At 41.6% G+C, this 21892-nt stretch overlaps 1 protein-coding gene across 1 annotated transcript in view; it reads right to left on the reverse strand.

Moving 5' to 3' along the window:
* Window positions 1–19795, reverse strand: part of LOC139370316 (E3 ubiquitin-protein ligase NEURL1-like) — a 63914-nt gene extending 44119 nt beyond the window's left edge. Inside the window, exons 1-2 of the mRNA XM_071109720.1 lie at window positions 19582–19795; window positions 1934–2199 (exon numbers count right to left, since the gene is read on the reverse strand). Coding sequence (XP_070965821.1) covers window positions 1934–2199; window positions 19582–19615 — 300 coding nt within the window. The 5' untranslated portion in view covers window positions 19616–19795. The remainder of the gene's footprint in view (window positions 1–1933; window positions 2200–19581) is intronic.
* Between the last annotated feature and the right edge of the window lie 2097 nt (window positions 19796–21892).

Below are 21892 nucleotides of genomic sequence, written 5' to 3' on the forward strand. Positions count from 1 at the left end.
TGGGACGATAGATCTCAAATTCATACAACTACAAGACCTAGGCTACATCCCCAAAAAGTGTAAAAAGAAATGAGGCTCATGCAACTGATCAGAATATTTAGCTTAAAATGTTGATACATTATTTAGTCTTCACATTATAAGCGCAGCACTCCGCACAAGGCAGTAGGATACGTGCAAATGTTAGTTTCATAATGCTATTAGCAGGAATACACAGTTGTCAAAAGCACAACGCACATGCGAGCGGTTTCATGAGAAATTTTGAAGGGAGATAAAGATGCAACAACTAGCATGGGTTGTTAATATGACTAGGATTGTGCATTTGGCTCCTGGACAATGAAATAAATTTGATTTGAAAACCAATACAACGTGAGAGAAATAGGCTACTGGTTTCAATGGCATATGGAAGTCTTTATAAAATAATTCCCTGTAAGTTTGGTTGGATTTTGGCTAGGCTACTTCGAAGCCAGGTAAGACATGCCTCATAATATGTACTGTAGTAAAACGTTCAGGTTTCAAACTACCTTCCGCTCATTGCAAAGTGGTGTGTGACACGCTATTGCCTGCCTAGTTGCCTATTCACTTGAATGGCGAATGGGAAGCGCAAATCAATTACCAGCTGAGAAATAAAAATAGTAGCTTTTTTAAATCGTGGCCATCAAAACAGTTTTTAACAGGCGATTGCGTTTAGAATTGTTGCACAATGATTGGGCTTATAAAAGCACGTTTCACTCCAGCACCAGCTGTTTGATGAGCTGTAGCAGCAGCTCACACGCTACAGCGACTGGTATTTCAATCAACAAACAGGCTAAAATTCCCCCGGACATTTGGCCGAAGACAAGAATGTTTTAGCAGCTTTTCTTTCTTTTTTCTTTTTTTTACCGGTTAATGGAAACCCTGAACTGTACCTAAATATTACTTATGTAAGACAATTGCCTAAATTCTCTTGAAGTTTAAGTGTACTTCAGAGCAGGGGTTCCCAAACTTTTTCACTCAGGCCCCCATTCCAGCATTGGGGAACATCACACGTTCCCCCGCGAGCGAGCGATGTCTATTTCTATAGGCACAAGCATTGTTCATGACACAAACTGTTCACACCCTTCTTGTTGGCGGAGAGAAAATATTGCAGGATTAAAACTTATTTCCTGCACTTCTACACATTTTGTCATGGGGTGAGGAGAGAAATGATCCGTTTTAAAGTTCATTTTCTTGCAATCTATATATATTTTTTTAAAGTTTAGGAACCACTGCTTTAGAGCACCTGGCTGAATTAACTGTTGTGCTTGCTGCTATTCACTCATCGTTGTTTTACCAACACCCAGTAAAGCCACATCCACATAAGCAGTATTGACCCAGTGCTTTGACTGGGTTGACATGCTGGCTTGTTAGATGGAAACCCGCTAAGCCTATTTGGGGAGACACAGGAACAGGAGGGGGAAGCAGCAGTAGACTGAAAGAAGGATTTACCTGGACAAGCTCATAAGCTAGATGCGTGTGTGTGTGTGTGTGTGTGTGTGTGTGTGTGTGTGTGTGTGTGTGTGTGTGTGTGTGTGTGTGTGTGTTCGCATCACCATTCTGACTTGGTGTGTTCACATTATATATACCGTGCATACATCAGATACTGTACCCATCAAAGCTAGTCTCACCTATTGTACAGATCCGTGTTAGTATCTCTCTCCGTATCTTGCGTCATCTTTTGAGCAGCATCCCACCATGTATAGAACAACCTACAAAGTTCCCTACAACTGGATGTTCGGGTGCCTCTCTGGCAGTTCAACATGTTGATTGGGGACCTTGCTGAGGAATGGGCTTTTTTCTTCTTGAAAATGTTAATAAAATAAACAAATAAAATGAATCTACCATTGTTAGAATACTTTGAATACTGCAAATAAACCTCATTGGGTGTGGTGTTGTGTCCATCTAAATCTCTACATACCTTGATCCGGACCTGCTCGTACAACGCTACGGGCCTGTTGCTGAAGGTGATGGCATTACAGAAGCTGGCCTGCCTCTTGACGGTCCTCTGGGCCAGGTCCATGGCGATCTGGGAGCCCTTGGTGTTCGGGTGGAAGAGCAAGGGACTTATGGCCAGGCCTCTCCTCTGGCCCCCGCCCACAACGCCACACTGCTGGATGGGCAGGCAGCGCTTGGACTTGTGGTGGCATCGGTGGGTGGTGGAGGGGAACGGACCGCCCAGAGAGTCTGATGGACAGACAGAGGGGTGCCATCAGAATGATATTCAAACCCTTCTAATCCTTTATACAGTATGTTTTTGTTGTGTTCTATGTTGTTATGCGTCTTGTATGTATAGTACCATTCATCACCACACATGAAGTTCTCTCCCAGGAAATATCTAGGATTAAATCTAAATAGAGAATTTAGTGCATTAGCGCCTCACTAGGACCATCTGCATAGGGAAGCTTCAATATGAGTGTGTGCCTGAGTCCTGACTACTGGTAATGAATAAGATGCAGAGTGAATTAATGTGTTTACCAATGACTCAGGGAGCAGGTGGCGGTTCTAAAAATCGGTCCCAAGTCACCTACTACACTGCAGCAGCCAGCCATGCTCTCAAAGACACACGTCTCGTTTCAATTTCATGGCTCCTTCAACTGGTCTGGCTATAATGTGAGGCCTATATCATGTCATGTGAATGGGACATTTGCCTGTTTTCCCCCATGAAGTTCCCTCCCAGAAAATAAAAGTTATTTGAATTGAATTGAATATTAATACACTCATTAGAATAAGTCTAGTTCTTGCTGAAGTTGAAGTTGGATGATTGTCACATACAGTATTAGGATGTGGAAATTGCCCCACGATGCCGATCTAAGCACAATGTCATGTTTCCCCACGTTTATGGCAAAGGTTATGATTTAGGGAGGCTAAAGCTGATCCTAGATCTGTGCCTATGGGGAACTTCTATGGATTTCTAGGCCTATTCCCATCAGATAACTAGTTCACCTCTTACTACAATCTGACTTGTTTGATTCACATAACCAGCAGTTGCTCAGTAATCATGTCGGTCCTCCAGCGAAAACCAATTGCCCATGCTGTTGTTTAACGTTTTACAATGTTTGAGTAGGAAATTACATTTTCCTCCCTGTTCATTGCTTTGTGCCTGACCTTATGACCTTAGGACTGCCAAATAAAGTTAGTGGTTGATGTGCACCATCTCTGACCCAACATTATCATCCTTTTGTGAGTATTGATGCCAAGGCTGAGTCAGTGACTGCGTGGCATTTTCAGTTAGGATTAAGCATCATTACCGTACAGTGTAGAATATAATACAATACTATTATATTATTCATGTTTATAGTATAAACCACGTGTAAATGTACTTTGAGTTTAATTGAATATTATTTATTCATATAAGGAGGGGGGTGTCCAATAACCTCATATTGTCTCGGGAAAAAGGAAACAGTTCATCATATGACTCATATAAACAAGTACAGTGAAGTACAAACTGACAGGAAACTACAAACTACATGATTTAATCTAGTAATGGAATCCAAATAGATATTCTAGCACATCATTAGGAACTGCATTACTAGGAAAGCTCCAGTACGGTACAATATATCATATGACTCTTATAAACAAACTCAGGGACGCACAAACTACATGATTTGATTACTATCTGGAAATATAATGTAGATAGAGAACCTAGTGCACCAGGAACAAACCATAGGATTTCACTTATATCTAGTGCAGCCACATCTGTTATAACACATCAGTAGGATTTGCAATGGAAAGCTTCAGTATTATCATGACTATTAGAAATGACATCTAAGATAGAGAATTTAGTGCATTAGCGCCTCACTAGGACCATCTGCATAGGAAAGCTTCAATATGAGTGTGTGCCTGAGTCCTGACTACTGGTAATGAATAAGATGCAGAGTGAATGAATGTGTTTACCAATGACTCAGGGAGCAGGTGGCGGTTCTAAAAATCGGTCCCAAGTCACCTACTACACTGCAGCAGCCAGCCATGCTCTCAAAGACACACGTCTCGTTTCAATTTCATGGCTCCTTCAACTGGTCTGGCTATAATGTGAGGCCTCCACTGAGTGTACAACATTTTAGGAACACCTTCCTACTATTGAGTTGCACCCCTTTTGCCCTCAAAACAGGTTCAATTAATCAGGGCATGGGTTCTATAAGATGTCAAAAGTGTTCCACAGGGACACTGGCCCATGTTGACTCCAATGCTTCCCACAGTTGTGTCAAATTGGCTGGATGTCCTTTGACCATTCTTGATACACACGGAAAACTGTTGAGTGTGAAAAACCCACCAGCGTTGCAGTTCTTGACACACTCAAACCGGCGCGCCTGGCACCTACTACCACACCTCGCTCAAAAGCACTTAAATATTTTGTCTTGCCCATTCACCCTCTGAATGGCACATATACACAATTCATTGTCGAAATTGTCTCAAGACATAAAAATCCTTCTTTAACCTGTCTCCTCCCCTTCATCTACACTGATTGAAGTGGATTTGGCACTACAGAGGGTAGTGCGAACAACTCTGTACATCACTGGGGCCAAGCTTCCTGCCATCCAGGACCTCCATACCAGGCAGTGTCAGAGGAAGGCCCTAAAAATTCCACCTAGTCATAGACAGTTCTCTCTACTACCGTATGGCAAGCGGTACTGGAGCGCCAAGTCTAGGTCCAAGAGGCTTCTAAACAGCTTCTACCCCCAAGCCATAAGACTCCTGAACATCTAGTCAAATGGCTACCCAGACTATTTGTAGTGCCTCACCCCCTCTTTACACCACTGCTACTCACTGTTGTCATGTATGCATAGTCACTTTAATAACTCTACCTACATGTACATACTACCTCAAATAACCGGTACCCCCTGCACATTGACACTGAATATAGTCTCGCTATTGTTATTTTACTGCTGCTCTTTATTTACTTGTTACTTTTATCTCTTATTCATAACCTTTTTTTTAACTGCATTTTTGGTTAAGAGCTCGTAAGTAAGCACTTCACTGTAAGGTCTACACTTGATGTATTCGGCGCATGTGACGAATAAAATGTGATTTGATTTAACAAGTGAGATCAATAAGGGATCATAGCTTTCACCTGGATCAGCTTATGTCATGGAAAGAGCAGGTGTTCCTAATGTTTTGTAGACACAGTGTATATAATGTCATGTGAATGGGATATTAGCCTGTTGTGCCCTTTCAATTAGCTAACTGTGTTTTGGTTCTATTCTATATTCAAATCAGGGCTTCTTGGTTGTCCTCACCAAATTGTACAAATCACAATAACCCAGCTCTTCTACTTTTTTTTTACCATTGATAACCTCAACAAAGGCTGCAACAGCAACTGAGGTTCTGGGAATTACTGATAAGGCCTGTATACAGCATTCTACATAACAGCTAATATACGTCCCAAATGGCACCCTATTCCCTACACAGTGCACTACTTTCAACCAAAGCCATATAGGGCACGGTCAAAATGAGTGCACTAAAAAGGGAATAGGGTGCCATTTGGGAGGAAGACACTACTTTATCAATATATACACACTCCCAGTGTTTAGCCCATACAATCACTTACTCACTCAGGCCCCATCATGTCCTTTGTCTTAGCGTAGGGGCAAAGGGAGAGGATTCATTGAATGGGGCAGACATGGTCGCAGCAGATTGGACAGTGTGTGTGTGTACAGTATGCGTGTGTGTCAGGCCAGATTGAACTGAATGCATTAGCGACAACTAGCGAAAGGAGAGCCGCAGCTGTTGGTTGAGGGAAACAGGGGTTAAGTGTGAATTCATGTTCCTTAGCAACCCTCAGTCCCTGCGTCAAAGGCTAGATTTGCGGGAACGGCTCAGGCTTGATACGGACAGATGCTATTTGTTTGCTAGCAGACAACACATGAATGATATTAGCATTTTAGTGCTATGATTTATCAGGACAGCATTGTAGGCTACAGTAGAATCACTAATACTTCCAAACTCATCTTGGCCTATCTGACTGAAAGTCATTTTTCCATAAAGGATAGCTCTGTTTTATGCTTTCTGAAAGGCTGTCTGTCAATACCTACAGATGTAGGATATTAATTTGAACAGTTTCTAATGCAGGTTGACGTTTCTTGTCATTGGTCTTGTCCTGGATGCAGAACTGAGCGATTTCCCTTTAAATAGCCCAGCGGTTAGCTTTTCGGTCTTAATTTAAAGAGGCACTCCAGTCTCCTTTTCACCTCATTCAACACCTGATTTACTTAACAAAAAGCACATCTCAATAGGTGGTCCAGGTATGTCATGACATAACACAAGTGGGGGGTGGGCCTTTCCTCTTTTGTTCTCTATTGCTTCTCAATGCAAGGGTGGAGGCCAATGACATCACAGATTCCCATCTGACCAACTCCTAGACTGCGCTACTACTTGAAGTTTTCAGTTGTGTCTAAAAAACACTTGTTTGCTCAGAAATATATATTTTTTTTACCCTTTACTGTCTGTACTTTATTGTATTTATACTTGGGATATTGCTTTTCAATAGTAAAAGTTCAAACATCGCTGAAGGCCATTTTTGAGGTTGGGGATAGGCATTAGGGGCAGTTTGAATGATGAGCGATGTTTGAACTTTTACTGTTGAAAAGCAATATCCCAAGTATAAATACAGTAGCAGTGTGGTTTTATGACTTTATAGCTGTGCCAGCTAGTGACCACTCTGCAGAGCTGCCTCCAGAAGAATATTCATGATGAAAAATTCGAACCTGCGTTTCGCACCGCAAGAAAATAATCCTGCAGCAACAGGAAATGTGAATTATTACGCAGATTATAATTAATGGACATTTTTGTAGGGGTTGATACATATTTCGTGAAGGGAAAATCAAGTCTGGAATTTCAGAGTGTAAATTACAAACTTTCGATGCCTTTTTAAGCCTCGAATACACTACAAGTTTACATTTCTTGTTATGCAAGACATTTCATGCAACAAAAGAGTGATCAAATTAAGATCTGCATATCTCCATGCCAACTGACACTGACCAGTCCTAGCATTACCAGACAAAGATATGGAAAGAAGGTGTATGGGGAAAAGACTGTTTGACCTTATCACTCTCTAGCTGGACTTGTAATGTGCCTGAAGATCTTTGAGTGCCTCAATACAGATGTCCTATCTTAATTTGAGCCAGTTTGCTACAGCAGGAAAATAATCCTGCAGCAACAGGAAATGTGAATTATTATGTGGATTATAATGAATGAATATTTTCTTCGTAGGGGTTGACGCATTTTATATTATGGAAAATCAAGTTAGAAATGTAAAAGTGGAAATTACAAATTTTAGAAGCCTTTTTAAACCTTGAATACACTACAAGTTTGCATTTCCTACAGTACAGGAAAATGATCGTTAACAAAAGAGTGATCAAATTAAGATCCTACGTCTGTACCACGTGAGGGATGTTATTCAGAATGACCAACCTTCCCAGAGAATTGCCCTTCCAGTTCTCAATAGGTGGGCTCCCGAGTGGTGCAGCGGTCTAACGCACTGCATCTCAGTGCTAGAGGCGTCACTACAAACCCCGTTTTGATCCCGGGCTGTATCACAACCGGCCGTGATCAGGAGTTCCATCTTAACTGACTTGTCTAGTTAAATAAATCAGCATTTCCCAATGCCTACAATTTGACCTCAAGTAACATCTGTGGAAGGATGGAAGCATATTGGGAGATGAAGCCGATGATTACGAAGCTCCAAGTCCGGTCATGTGTAACAGGTCCTTCCACCTCATACATGGTGTTGATAGGATTTCACATCCCTATTTGTGATCTCGCTGCCATTGGTTACACTCTTAGAAAACAAGGTCGAGAACCTAAAAGGGTTCTTTGGCTGTCCCATTGGAGAACACTTTGAAGAACCCTTTTTGGTTCCAGGTAGAACAGTATTGGGTTCAATGTAGAACCCTTTCCCCAGAGGGTTCTACATGGAACCTGAAAGAGTTCTACCTGGAACGAAAAAGGGTTCTCCTATGGGGACAGCCAAATAACCCTTTTTTTCTGAGAGTGTATATTTCGAGTTGAGGGTACAATTCCTACAGTATAATAGTGAGCTGAAAAAGCCCAATTATGGTAATTGTTTCGGTGATGTTCTGTGTGAGGACATAGTTCACAGATGGAGCCACTCTCCTATTCAAGCTCTGCATTGAAACATTGTTTATAATGATGAATACCTCAATTTGATTCCATTAGCCAAAGATGATTAATTAGCTGTTAGCGAGCTATTTTCGAAGGCGAAAAGCGAGCTAGGAGCCTAAGTTAAGTGTCCAGTTTGATTGATTTCTTTCTGTACACAAGAGAGGTAACTATATGAATCAGGTAGAGAGGAATGTGAGACACAAGAGGTATTTCAATCAAATCAAATGTTATTTGTCACATGCTTTGTAAACTAACAGTGAAATGCTTACTTGCGGGCCCTTCCCAACAATGCAGAGAAAGAAAACAGAGAAATAATAGAACGGAATATCACATAATAATAAATACACAATGAGTAACGGTAACTTGGCTATATATACGGGGTACCAGTACTGAGTCAATGTGCAGGGATATGAGGTAATTGAGGTAGATACTGTGTGTACATATACAGTGCATTTGTAAAGTATCCAGACCCCTTGACTTTTCCACATTTTGTTACGTTACAGCCTTATTCTAAAATGTATTAAATCGTTTTTTCCCCCCTCATCAATCTACACACAATAACCCATAACGACAAAGTAAAACAGCTTTTTAGAAATTGTTACACATGTATTAAAAATAAAACACTGAAATATTACATTGACATAAGCATTCAGACCCTTTGGCAGCGATTAGAGCCTTGAGTCTTATTGGGTATGACACTACAAGCTTGGCACACCTATATTTTTGGGAGTTTCTCCCATTCTTATCTGCAAATCCTATCAAGCTCTGTCAGGTTGGGTGGGGAGTGTCGCTGCAGAGCTATTTCCAGGTCTCTCCAGAGATGTTCAAGTCCAGGCTCTGGCTGGACCACTCAAGGACATTCAGAGACTTGACCTGAAGCAACTCCTGTGTTGTCTTGGCTGTGTGCTTAGGGTTGTTGTCCTGTTGGGTCTGAGCACTCTGAAGCAGGTTTTAATCAAGGATCTCTCTGTACTTGGCTCCGTTCATCTTTCCCCCGATCCTGACTAGTAGCCCAGTCCATTCCGCTGAAAAACATCCCTACAGCATGATGCTGCCACCACCAGGCTTCACCGTAGGGAGGGTGCCAGGTTATCCTCCAGACATGATGCTTGGCATTCAGGCCAAAGAGTTCAATCTTGGTTTCATCAGATCAGAGAATCTTGTTTCTCATGGTCTGAGAGTCCTTAAGGGGCTTTTTGGCAATCTCCAAGCGGAATGTCGTGCCTTTTACTGAGGAGTGGCTTCCGTCTGGCCACTCTACCATACATTGGTAGAGTGCTGCAGAGATGGTTGTTCTTCTGGAAGGTTCTCCCATCTCCACAGAGGAACTCCGGAGCTCGGTCAGAGTGACCATCGGGTTCTTGGTCACTTCCCTGTCCAAGGCCCTTCTCCCCCGATTGCTCAGTTTGGCCGGCGGCCAGCTCTAGGAAGAGTCTTGATGGTTCCAAACTTCTTCCATTTAAGAATGATGGAGGCCACTCTTTTCTTGGGGACCTTCAATGCTGCAGAAATGTTTTGGTACCCTTCCCCAGATATGTGCCTTGACACAATCCTGTCATGGAGCTCTACGGACAATTCCTTCAACCTTATGGCTTGGTTTTTGCTCTGACATGCACTGTCAAATGTGGGACCTTATACAGACAGGTGTGTGCCTTTCCAAATCATGTCCAATCAATTCAATTTACCACAGGTGGACTCCCATCAAGTTGTAGAAACATCTCAAGGATGATCAATGGAAACAGGATGCACCTGAGCTCAATTTGGAGTCTCATAGCAAAGTGTCTGAATACTTACAGTGCCGTGAAAAGGTATTTGCCCCCTTCCTGATTTTTTATGTTTTTTGCACATTTGTCACACTTAAATGTTTCAGATCATCAAACAAATTAATATTACACAAAGTAAACACAAAATGCAGTTTTTAAGTTATAATTGTATTTATTAAGGGAAAAAAGTTATCCGAACCTTCATAGCCCTATGTGACAAAGTAATTGCTCCCCCTTGTTAAATCATGAATTAACTGTGGTTAATCACATTATTTGGAACGCTGAGTTCAATTTTACTAGCCACACCCAGGCCTGATTACTGCCAGACCTGTTGAATCAAGAAATCACAAGGTGAAGTAGGCCAAAAGATCTCAAAAAGCAAGATATCATGCTGCGATCCAAATAAATTCAGGAACAGATGAGAAACAAAGTAATTGACATCTTTCAGTCTGGAAAGGGTTACAAAGCCAGTTCTAAAACTTTGGGACTCCAGCGAACCACGGTGAGAGCCATTATCCACAAATGGAGAACATTTGGAACAGTGGTGAACCTTCCCAGGAAGGCCGGCCTACCAAAATTACCCCAAGAGCGCAGCGACGACTCATCCAAGAGGGCACAAAAGAACCCACAACAACATCTAAAGAACTGCAGGCCTCACTTGCCTCAGTTAAGGTCAGTGTTCATGACTCAACTATAAGAAAGAGACTGGGAAAAAATGACATCCATGGCAGAGTTCCAAGGCGAAAACCACTGCTGACCCAAAATAACATAAAGGCTTGTCCCACCTTTGGCAAAAAACATCTTGATGATCCCCAAGACTTTTGGAAAAATATTCTGTGGACTGACGAGACAAAAGTTGAACTGTTTGGAAGGTGTGCGTCCCGTTACATCTGGCGTAAAAGTAACACAGCATTTCAGAAAAAGAACATCATACCAACAGTCAAATATGGTGGTGGTAGTGTGATGGTCTGGGGCTGCTTTGCTGCTTCAGGACCTGGACGACTTGCTGTGATTGATGGAACCATGAATTCTGTTCTCTACCAAAGAATCCTGAAGGAGAATGTCCGGCCATCAGTTCGTGACCTCAAGCTGTACCTCTGCAGCAGGACAATGATCCAAAACACACCAGTAAGTCCACCTCTGATTGGCTTAAAAAAAACGAAATGAAGGTTTTGGAGTGGCCTAGTCAAAGTCCGGACATGAATCCGATTGAGATGCTGTGGCGTGACCTTAAAAAGGCGGTTCATGCTCGAAAACCCTCCAATGTGGATGAATTAAAACAATTATACAAAGAAGAGTGGGCCAAAAATCCTTCACAGCGATGTGAAAGACTCATTGCCAGTTATCGCAAACGCTTGATTGCAGTTGTTGCTGCTGAGGGTGGCACAACCAGTTATTAGGTTTAGGTGGCAATTACTTTGTCACATAGGGCCATGAAGGTTCGGATAGCTTTTTCCCTTAATAAATAAAATCATCACTTAAAAATTGCTTTTTGCGTTTACTTGGGTTCTCTTTGTGTAATATTTCAAATTGTTTGATGATTTGAAACATTTAAGTGTGACAAATGTGCAAAAACATAAGAAATCAGGAAGGGGGCAAATACTTTCTCACAGCACTGTATGTAAATAAGGTTTTTCTGTTTCTTATTTTTAATACATTTTCAAACATTTCTAAAAAACAGTTTTCACTTTGTCATTATGGGGTATTGTGTGAAAATGTATAAGAAAAACAATGTATTTAATACATTTTAGAATAAGGCTGTGAAATAATAAGAAAAAAATTAGAATAAGTCAAGGGGTCTGAATACTTTACAAATGCACTGTAGGTAGGGATAAGGTGCTCCTATCAGATCTTGTAGTTGCTCCAGCAACGTGTCCAAAGTTGGTTTCTGTCACACACACAAACACACGCATGAACACATGCGCACACACACACGCGCACACACACACGCACACACACACGCACACACACACACACACACACACACACACACACACACACACACACACACACACACACACACACACACACACACACACACACACACACACACTGTGACCGTCATGGCTTCAAAATGTCTCTATTTAACCTACTAGTCCGGAAGCTGCCTCCCATAACACAGCAACATCCTCATTAGTGTGTGTGTGTGTGTGTGTGTGTGTGTGTGTGTGTGTGTGTGTGTGTGTGTGTGTGTGTGTGTGTGTGTGTGTGTGTGTGTGTGTGTGCGCGCGCATGTCTGTGTCCATTCAAAATCCATACATGACTGTTCTCTCCCTCTCTCCCAAAGGTCAAGGATGTCTCTTTATGGATAAACATTGTGCATACTGTGGTTCTCCTTCCGTAGCCTGGAGAAGTGTGTGTGTGCACGTGCGCAGGCGAGGACTTATTTTGCTAATGACCACACAGTAATGACAAGTCTAATCCCTGTCGGAAACACACACGGCTTCTGTGTGACTAAGACTTGTCATCCTTCAATGAACATCTTTGTAAAAGTGTAAACTAATCTTCCTGCTGTAGTTGTACGTATATCTAGACTGAGAAGGGGCTGCGTCTCAATTGACAGCCTATTCCCTATTTAGTGCATGTACTGTATGTATCTACGAGGGAATGTCATTCTTATCTACACACTGCACGAGTTAGTGACAGTGTAACGGCACATCATGTGAATAGTGTTCCATCAGTTGGAATAAATATTCAAATATTTGTTCAGGAGAACTAACTGACGTTGGAGTAATGACTTCCTGGTTGTATCTTTCAGTTAGAACGGTCATTCATATGATTGCACTTGAGTCCTCATAATGGTATTGTCCACATAAAACATAATACTATTGTCTTCATAATACACATGGTCCTAGTCATCATAATACTATTGTCTTCTAGGCTTGGGCGGTATACCGTGTATCGTAAACTGGGGTATTTAGAAATAGCCACGGGATAGTTTTTCAATACCGTCAATACCATTGAAACTATTTATTTGACGTTTTTCATAGTACATGGCCTCACACATGAATCAAAATAAAAATATTTTTACCTACTTTTTAAGTCAATACCTGCAGTCAACTTGTGCAATACGTTTGGAGATAAAGTCGTTTTCATTGCAAGTTAATTAAAGCATACTGTTAGCTAGCTTACGTTAGCTGGCTGGCTTGCTAGCTAATGTTAAGTGTATGAGCTGTGGAGTCATATCATTTGTATCTTTGAAAGCCATATGCATTGCTAGTTATAGCCTCATGTTAGCTAGCTAGCTAACATTGAACCAAGTTGGTTAACTTTAGCTACCTGCAAAATCGTGCATGATAGTATGGGTTGGCATTATGGGTCTGAACAAAAGACTCCACTATGCAAGTAAACATTTATTTCACTGTACCGTTTGCACCTTCTGTATCCTCTGTATGTGACAAGTAAACTTTGATTCTACTTGATATAGTTTGTTTACCAGAGACGGTCATGTGAAGAAGAACATGGCCTGCACCAAAGTCAGATCAGGATATAGACCAAGGACTAGACAGTGTATTTTTACTACTACTTTTTGCTCCTACTTTCACCACTTTAATTCTTCATCTTATCTTTGGTTGTTTACTACACTACCTTACTCACTGACCTGCCACACACAGCTTATGTACTGTAGGGTAGATTGAGGTTAGCCTGTGAATAGGCTTGCCAGCCATGCCAAAAGAGGGCAACAGTGGGAATCATTGACTAGTACATTGTTTTGGTACTACAATTAGAGAGCACTTCTTTGTCTATTCCCATTCAGCATTGTTCACACCCTCTTAAGCCTTAGCTCCACCCTTGTCTTTAAGGGTTGATCTGTGCATTCTGTACTAACTTGCCAGCTACTTCCAGACATCTAAGGGAGAGAGAACAGCTCACTGAACATCATTCGCCTTAGCAGAGCTGGTTAGGCTGTTATGTTATCCAGAGTGTTGGTGAGTGCGACTGTGCTGTCAGATTGTCCATTCGTAACTTCAGAGCCTTTTGTGTTTAGTACATGGCCTCACAAGTGAATCCTTAAAGACATGGGGGGGGGGCTACGGCTAAACCGGTGCAGATAAAGAAAAGCTCTCCAGTCGGTGTACCAAACGTTTATCAATTTTCAAAGAATAATTCATTTCCCATTGTTCCTCAACTGCAGTGTATGATATACAACTTTCTAGCCCCGAGTCTCGACTTTCATCAATGTAAAAAAAACAATTTCAAATGTTGCTACATAGGACCGAATCGAGGTGGTGGGTCACATATGAACATTTGGTTACCGCCCAAACCTATTGTCTTCATAAAACACATGGTACTAGTCATAATACTATAATGTCTTTATAATACACATGGTACTAATTATAATACTATAATGTCTTCATAAAACACATGGTACTAATCATAATACTATAATGTCTTCATAATGCACATGGTACTAATCATAATACTATAATGTCTTCATAATACACATGGTACTAATCATAATACTATAATGTCTTCATCATACACATGGTACTAATCATAATACTATAATGTATTCATAAAACACATGGTACTAATCATAATACGATAATGTCTTCATAAAACACATGGTACTAATCATAATACGATAATGTCTTCATAATACACATGGTATTAGTCATCATAATACTATAATGTCTTCATAAAACACATGGTATTAGTCATCATAATACTATAATGTCTTCATAAAACACATGGTATTAGTCATCATAATACTATAATGTCTTCCTAATACACATGGTACTAGTCATCATAATACGATAATGTCTTCATAAAACACGTGGTATTAGTCATCATAATACTATAATGTCTTCCTAATACACATGGTATTAGTCCTCATAATACTATTCTCCAGTTATGATTCCACAAGAAAACGGGTATTGTGTCATACTATCCTCGCACAATGTGCCAATCAAAGCATAATGAAGCCATAAACAGAATCGCTGTGGCAACATAGGGCAAGCAGGATTCTAAGAATGGAGCTTGCCAGGGGGTCTAACAGCAACTGAGACCCACAGCAAAGCGTGCACTGCGCTCGGCCCGCCACAGGAGTCGCTAGTGTGCGCTAGTGTGCAATGAGACAGGGATTATTCCAACCAGCCAAACCCTCCATAACCCGGACGACGCTAGGCCAATTGTGCATCAACCCATGGACCTCCCGGTTGCGTTCAGCTGCGACAGAGCCTGGGCTTGAATCCAGAGTCTCTGGTGGCACAGCTAGCACTGCAATACAGTGCCTTAGACCACTGCGCCACCCGGGATGCGACAAACAACATTTTAACGATGTTTGCATGGGTTGTTTGAACGCACATATACAATGTGTATATCATGAGCAAATGGAGTTTCGGCTTCATGTACCAACAACTATGAAATTACTGAACGAATCACACTCACATTAATCAAGCTAACAATATACTGAGGTGCCTCTATGGATCATACATTCATAATGTTTGTGTTATAGACAAGCAATTTGTGTTATATATACATGTAATTTGTGTTATAGACAAGCAATTTGTGTTATAGACAAGCAATATGTGTTATAGACAAGCAATTTGTGTTATATACATGCAATTTGTGTTATAGACAAGCAATTTGTGTTATAGACAAGCAATTTGTGTTATATACATGCAATTTGTGTTATAGACAAGCAATTTGTGTTATAGACAAGCAATTTGTTTAATAGACAAGCAATATGTGCTATAGACAAGCAATATATGTGATAGACAAGCGATTTGTGTTATAGACAAGCAAAGTGTGTTATAGACAAGCAATTTGTGTTATAGACAAGCAAAGTTTGTAATAGACAAGCAATTTGTGTTATAGACAAGCAATATGTGTTATAGACAAGCAACTTGTGTTATAGACAAGCAACTTGTGTTATAGACAAGCAATTTGTGTTATAGACAAGCAATTTGTGTTATAGACAAGCAATTTGTGTTATAGACAAGCAACTTGTGTTATAGACAAGCAACTTGTGTTATAGACAAGGAATTTGTTATAGACAAGCAATTTGTAATAGACAAGCAATTTCATTTCCTGGAGGCTGGAGTTGCTAGTGTTTATGTGTGAATGACATATTGGTAATATAAGTTAGACTGAGGTATACGAGGCTGAGGTTACTAAGTGTAAATGTGTAAACAACATATTGGTAATATAAGTTAGACTGAGGTATACGAGGCTGAGGTTACTAAGTGTAAATGTGTAAACAACATATTGGTAATATAAGTTAGACTGAGGTATACGAGGCTGAGGTTACTAAGTGTAAATGTGTGAATGACAGCTGCTATGACAGAGATACAGATCAAGTGCATAAAACCCAATACTATCCTCCTGGGTTTACAGGTAGGAAGAGAATACTGCCAATGATACTGTAGCTATGGCTGCCTTATGCTCTACGGCTCTTCTAACTGGGAGCCATGGCAGCTCATATGTTTGTGGTAACCTAGGCTACCTCGTCTGCTGCTAGGCAACGACATGACAACACCATTGATTTGCACTTGATAGATGCAAGGCCCGAGAGTTTTCAAGATAAAAAGATTTTCAAGATAACAAAAGGAAAACGATTGGAAAGAGGAGAACTATTCCTGTGCGCAATTCCATAGATAACACACAAAATATATACAAAATGTACTACCAACACAAGCTAAATGTACCGACATTACTAGCTCCATTCTCAAATAGCCTTTCCCTCTGCTTCAACCGAGACTGAGTCAGCTAAATAATTTAGACACCATCATCATGGTGTCATGACGGCCTGAGAGTGCAAGGTGAGCTGTCCAACTTAATAAATATCTCACGTCAGGACTCTCGTCTCGCTAAGTCGCTCACCTGAGCTCACCCATGTTGCCACATTCACCCAGAGAACAGTGTTACGCAGCTGCAATAAGTAATAACCATTTTCGATTCGATATGACAATATAATGACTCTATGCTCCTCCGCAGGAGATTTGTGCTTTGTGGAGGAGCCTGGTGAGAGTATATTGATTGCAAGCAGGATGCTATTTTTACTGACGCACAAATGCACGCATGCACACACACAAACACACACACACACACACACACACACACACAAACACAAAGTTGTTATGTGCCGCCTCGAAGGTGACCTGTCAAGTCAAGAGGAATATGACGACAACAGGGGTATGTGCATTGTCACAAAGTGTATATGTGTGTGTGTGTGTGTGTGACACTATGTGTGTGTTGACTCACGTTAACCCAGTCTGGATCCACAGGGAGGGAGACACTGGTGGCACGATCACCATACGGTCACCACCCACCAATGCCACTTGACCCCCTAGACATATGTTCCTGTCACACCATGGCAAGAGGCCATGATTAAACACACTGGCCACTACTCTGTTAGTAGACCCTGTCTTACTGCCCTCTATCTATTCCTACTTGTTTAATTCATATTCTCTCTCTCTCTCTCTCTCTCTCTCTCTCTCTCTCTCTCTCTCTCTCTCTCTCTCTCTCTCTCTCTCTCTCTCTCTCTCTCTCTCTCTCTCTCTCTCTCTCTCTCTCTCTCTCTCTCTCTCTCTCTCTCTCTCTCTCTCTCTCTCTCTCTCTCTCTCTCTCTCTGGTGAGATACGGAACATTGATAAGACATTCACACCAATCAGCAGCTCGTATTTGGAGACTGAGCTTCCAATAGAGGATAACATTCTCTCTCTCTCACACACACACACACACGCACACGCGCACGCGCACACACACGCACACACACACACACACACACGATCATGGGTGAAAGGCTGGCTCACTTATTAAACATTGATTTCTCATCTCAACTCAACTCTTCAGTATCTCTCTTCCTCTCTTCCTATCCACAGTGGCAGTTCTATTTTAAAGAATGTACTAACATACACTCAAAGTCTAGGGCCACTCAAACCTCATTAAAAACACAGTGACACACACACAGACGCACGCACGCACGCACGCACACACGATCAAGGGTGAAAGGCTGGCCCACTTTGAGTCGATAAAGAGCCTCAACAAGTGCTCCCAACACATTCAGCAGAGAACTCCATTACGCAATCAAGCCCCAACACAACACTGTCCTGATGTGTTCTGCTACAGAACTGACTTTACTGCCTTTTCACCACTTCACACTTTAGCCTATACACAGAAACTCCTTCACTTAAAATCGTACCGAAAGTTAGATTTCAGCTAACGCCTTTCATATAGATACAGCAAGAGCAGTGTAAAACCAAGAAACTAGGCCTTTGACCTTGATCCTACAGTGAGAAGTCACACACACACACACACACACACACACACACACACACACACACACACACACACACACACACACACACACATTCTGCTGTCCTGTCCTGTTGTCTCAGGCACTACTGTGTCCTTATCTACCTAATTGGATTCATCAATGGGCTTTAATTAGACCTAATGATCAGGTGGTCTGACTCCTGGGAGGCTGTGAGGGACTTGATGTCCGTATGGTGGAGGTAAGCCACTCCACAGCTACAGGTCCAGACAACTAAGTCAACATGTGTTATCTAGACAAGGCCTTTAGTAACCTGATCCAATGCATTGCAGCAGCACTGTGTTTTTATTCAACTGTATATTGAGGCGTCAGGTAGCCAAGTGGTTGGAGAGTTGGGGCAAATCTGTCGTTCAGCCCCTGAACAAGGCAGTACATAAGAATTGGTTATTAACTGACTTGCTAAGTTAAATAAAGGTTAAATACATTTAAAAAAAATTGTATTTATTATTACTTGGGTGGATGTGATTGTATGTGTTATTAGATGTGTTCTGACCTACATGTGTGACAGCCCATAGACTTGAATAATAGAACATATAGCATACGCTCAATGATAAACGATGCAGTGTTTTCTGAATTACAGCCTTGCAGTAATTGACTTGTTTCCCCTTGCACTGAAGGGTCCAAGCGCAATGAATACATGTCATGTTTATTGTTAAAATGCCATTTCATAGGCCCACGGAATCTTTTAAAATGTTGTTCTTTAGAGACATTTACTGTAATTCTGGGACTTGGCAATAAGGCTGTGCAGAGGATGAGCTAAGCTGTGATAGCCCACATACAGTAAACACAAATTGATTTATTGATTGGTTTGGTTGGCCCACTAACAGCACAGCTGGATATGACTGACTTCCCCCAGTGCACAGAGTGTGGGAAACCCCCACACCAATGTGAGACAACTGAAATACCCCGCAACTTTCTTACAAACTGCGTCTGCAGTTACTATCATCAACAGAAGGCGACTGAGGAAGTACGCAAACGATGGTATCAACGTGGAAACGGACAGGGGATGATAGACGAATAATGACATCAGCAGGTTTTCCTATAAATTGCTATAAATGATTTAACTGCAATCAATACAAAATGTATCAAATCGACCTAAAGGAAAAGCTTTAATGTTTGTATTTCTACTTTAACACTGATCAAAGGGAAATATATATACTGGGGAATAGCCTTCTGTAGCCTAGCAAATGTATGCAAATGTCTATAATGAACTGTCTCTGGTGTGACATCTGTGTGACATCAGAATTTGGGTAGCCTACCTGATACACACGCAACGTTATTTTACGCGACAGGAATTGCACTCTCCAACTATTCTCCATTGCATTGCAAATTGAACGAATCTATAACCTACAGTATAAGCAATGGTGACGTGATCTATGAGTGTATCTAAATGTTATTTTTCCTTACCGTACAAGGCATTTCGCGTTATCTGGCCTCCCATGGCTACAATTCCAGTCAGCAGCCCTTATATCCCAGCTCTCAATATTCAAACACTTGCGGTGTTGATGCACAATCCAACGCCGACAACATGATTGGAGGCTACATCCAGAGCGGTCGTTCTTTCTCCAGATTGGAATATAAACACAGTGCACTCCTAAGCACCAAGCTGAGCGGTAGTGAATGCTGCTCCTCCATTCACTGTGCGCTCTCAGCGCCTTGAGCCCCACTCACACACAGACATTTTCATAAAAGGTGGAGTCAAGACAAAGCGTTGTTAACGCGCTCGCCGCCAGTTTCCAACAACCATAAAGGATACGAGTAACATGGACACTTGGACAATTTCAGGGTAGGCTTTACCCTAGAATAGAATAGAATAAAATACAATCGGACGTTGCGTTGCCTTCCGGAGAGAATTTGTCTTGCAAATCATTTAAAAGCACTGTCAATCTAAAACGAAGATGTGCATAGTATACAATGGAGAGTGTGGACATAGGCAGACTATGTGAGAGCTATAGGCTATGCTGGAGCTCTAGTTCTATGGGCTTATCTCTCACAGTGTCCTCCCCTCTCTCTCATGAGTAACCACACTATGTTTGGGTCCAGAGTAGGGCAGAGGAACCAAGTGGTCACATTCTTTACCCTCAGCACTCTGCCTTTCACCTCAAGTGAGTCCCTTCTTCTTCCTGGTGTGCCTCGGGGCCCCTCTGCCCCTGGCAGACAGCCTGGGTGACCCCTCAAGAGTCACGCCTCTGACTTAAGCTGTCATCACATATCCACGGTGACATCGGAGCCCCTCCGCCTCAGAGTAGTTTACATTAGCCTCAAGGATGTTCGCTGCTTAGATATCTCTTAAGGGTGATAATGGCTTTGTGAATGACTAGGAGTGACAGATGTAAGTGATATTGGCAAAAAAGGGTGAATGTAGCCTAATAACAGTTCAACACCGGAAAACCCCCGATAGAGTGTTTCTATCGGGTTGGGGTGGGTGGTGGGGGATCTTGGGAAGGCAACCAATGTTAAGAATAGTTGAACAACGAATGACAAATCCCCCTCCAATCAAATCATTCATGATTCACACGTGCCACCGCTATTACAATTGACTGAAAAAAGAAGGATTAGCGAACCAACCTTATAGAGCCTATTAAATGACTACTGTATTCTAATTCCTAATTCTATGGAGTCAACACGGTTCAAAATAAGACATTTCAATCTATGCAGGGGAATTCGATTCATTTTACCCAGTGAGACATGGCATTGTTGTGTGAGGGTGGTGTCATAAAGGTTCCATTTGGAGCATTCAGAGGAGAGTGATGAAAACAACTGGTTAGCTAAGCCCTTCTTGTTTGAGTTGAAAACATTACCATTGAATCATGCTGACAATAATATTTACCATTTCCCCCTTTAACGATTACGGCTACGTAACCATAACAAACACTTGAGGCGAGATGGTGACTTCAATCTCAACTAAATCAGGGCCGCAAACCGAAGGTTCGTTTTTGTAGATCATACTCACACATGGTGTGCACATTTTGAATATACAGTGCCTTGCGAAAGTATTCGGCCCCCTTGAACTTTGTGACCTTTTGCCACATTTCAGGCTTCAAACATAAAGGTATAAAACTGTATTTTTTTGTGAAGAATCAACAACAAGTGGGACACAATCATGAAGTGGAACGACATTTATTGGATATTTCAAACTTTTTTAACAAATCTAAAACTGAAAAACTGGGCGTGCAAAATTATTCAGCCCCCTTAAGTTAATACTTTGTAGCGCCACCTTTTGCTGCGATTACAGCTGTAAGTCGCTTGGGGTATGTCTCTATCAGTTTTGCACATCGAGAGACTGACATTTTTTCCCATTCCTCCTTGCAAAACAGCTCGAGCTCAGTGAGGTTGGATGGAGAGCATTTGTGAACAGCAGTTTTCAGTTCTTTCCACAGATTCACGATTGGATTCAGGTCTGGACTTTGACTTGGCCATTCTAACACCTGGATATGTTTATTTTTGAACCATTCCATTGTAGATTTTGCTTTATGTTTTGGATCATTGTCTTGTTGGAAGACAAATCTCCGTCCCAGTCTCAGGTCTTTTGCAGACTCCATCAGGTTTTCTTCCAGAATGGTCCTGTATTTGGCTCCATCCATCTTCCCATCAATTTTAACCATCTTCCCTGTCCCTGCTGAAGAAAAGCAGGCCCAAACCATGATGCTGCCACCACCATGTTTGACAGTGGGGATGGTGTGTTCAGCTGTGTTGCTTTTACGCAAACATAACGTTT

The sequence above is a fragment of the Oncorhynchus clarkii genome, chromosome 17 (assembly GCF_045791955.1).
Source record: "Oncorhynchus clarkii lewisi isolate Uvic-CL-2024 chromosome 17, UVic_Ocla_1.0, whole genome shotgun sequence".
In the NCBI taxonomy this organism is placed as follows: Eukaryota; Metazoa; Chordata; class Actinopteri; order Salmoniformes; family Salmonidae; genus Oncorhynchus; species Oncorhynchus clarkii.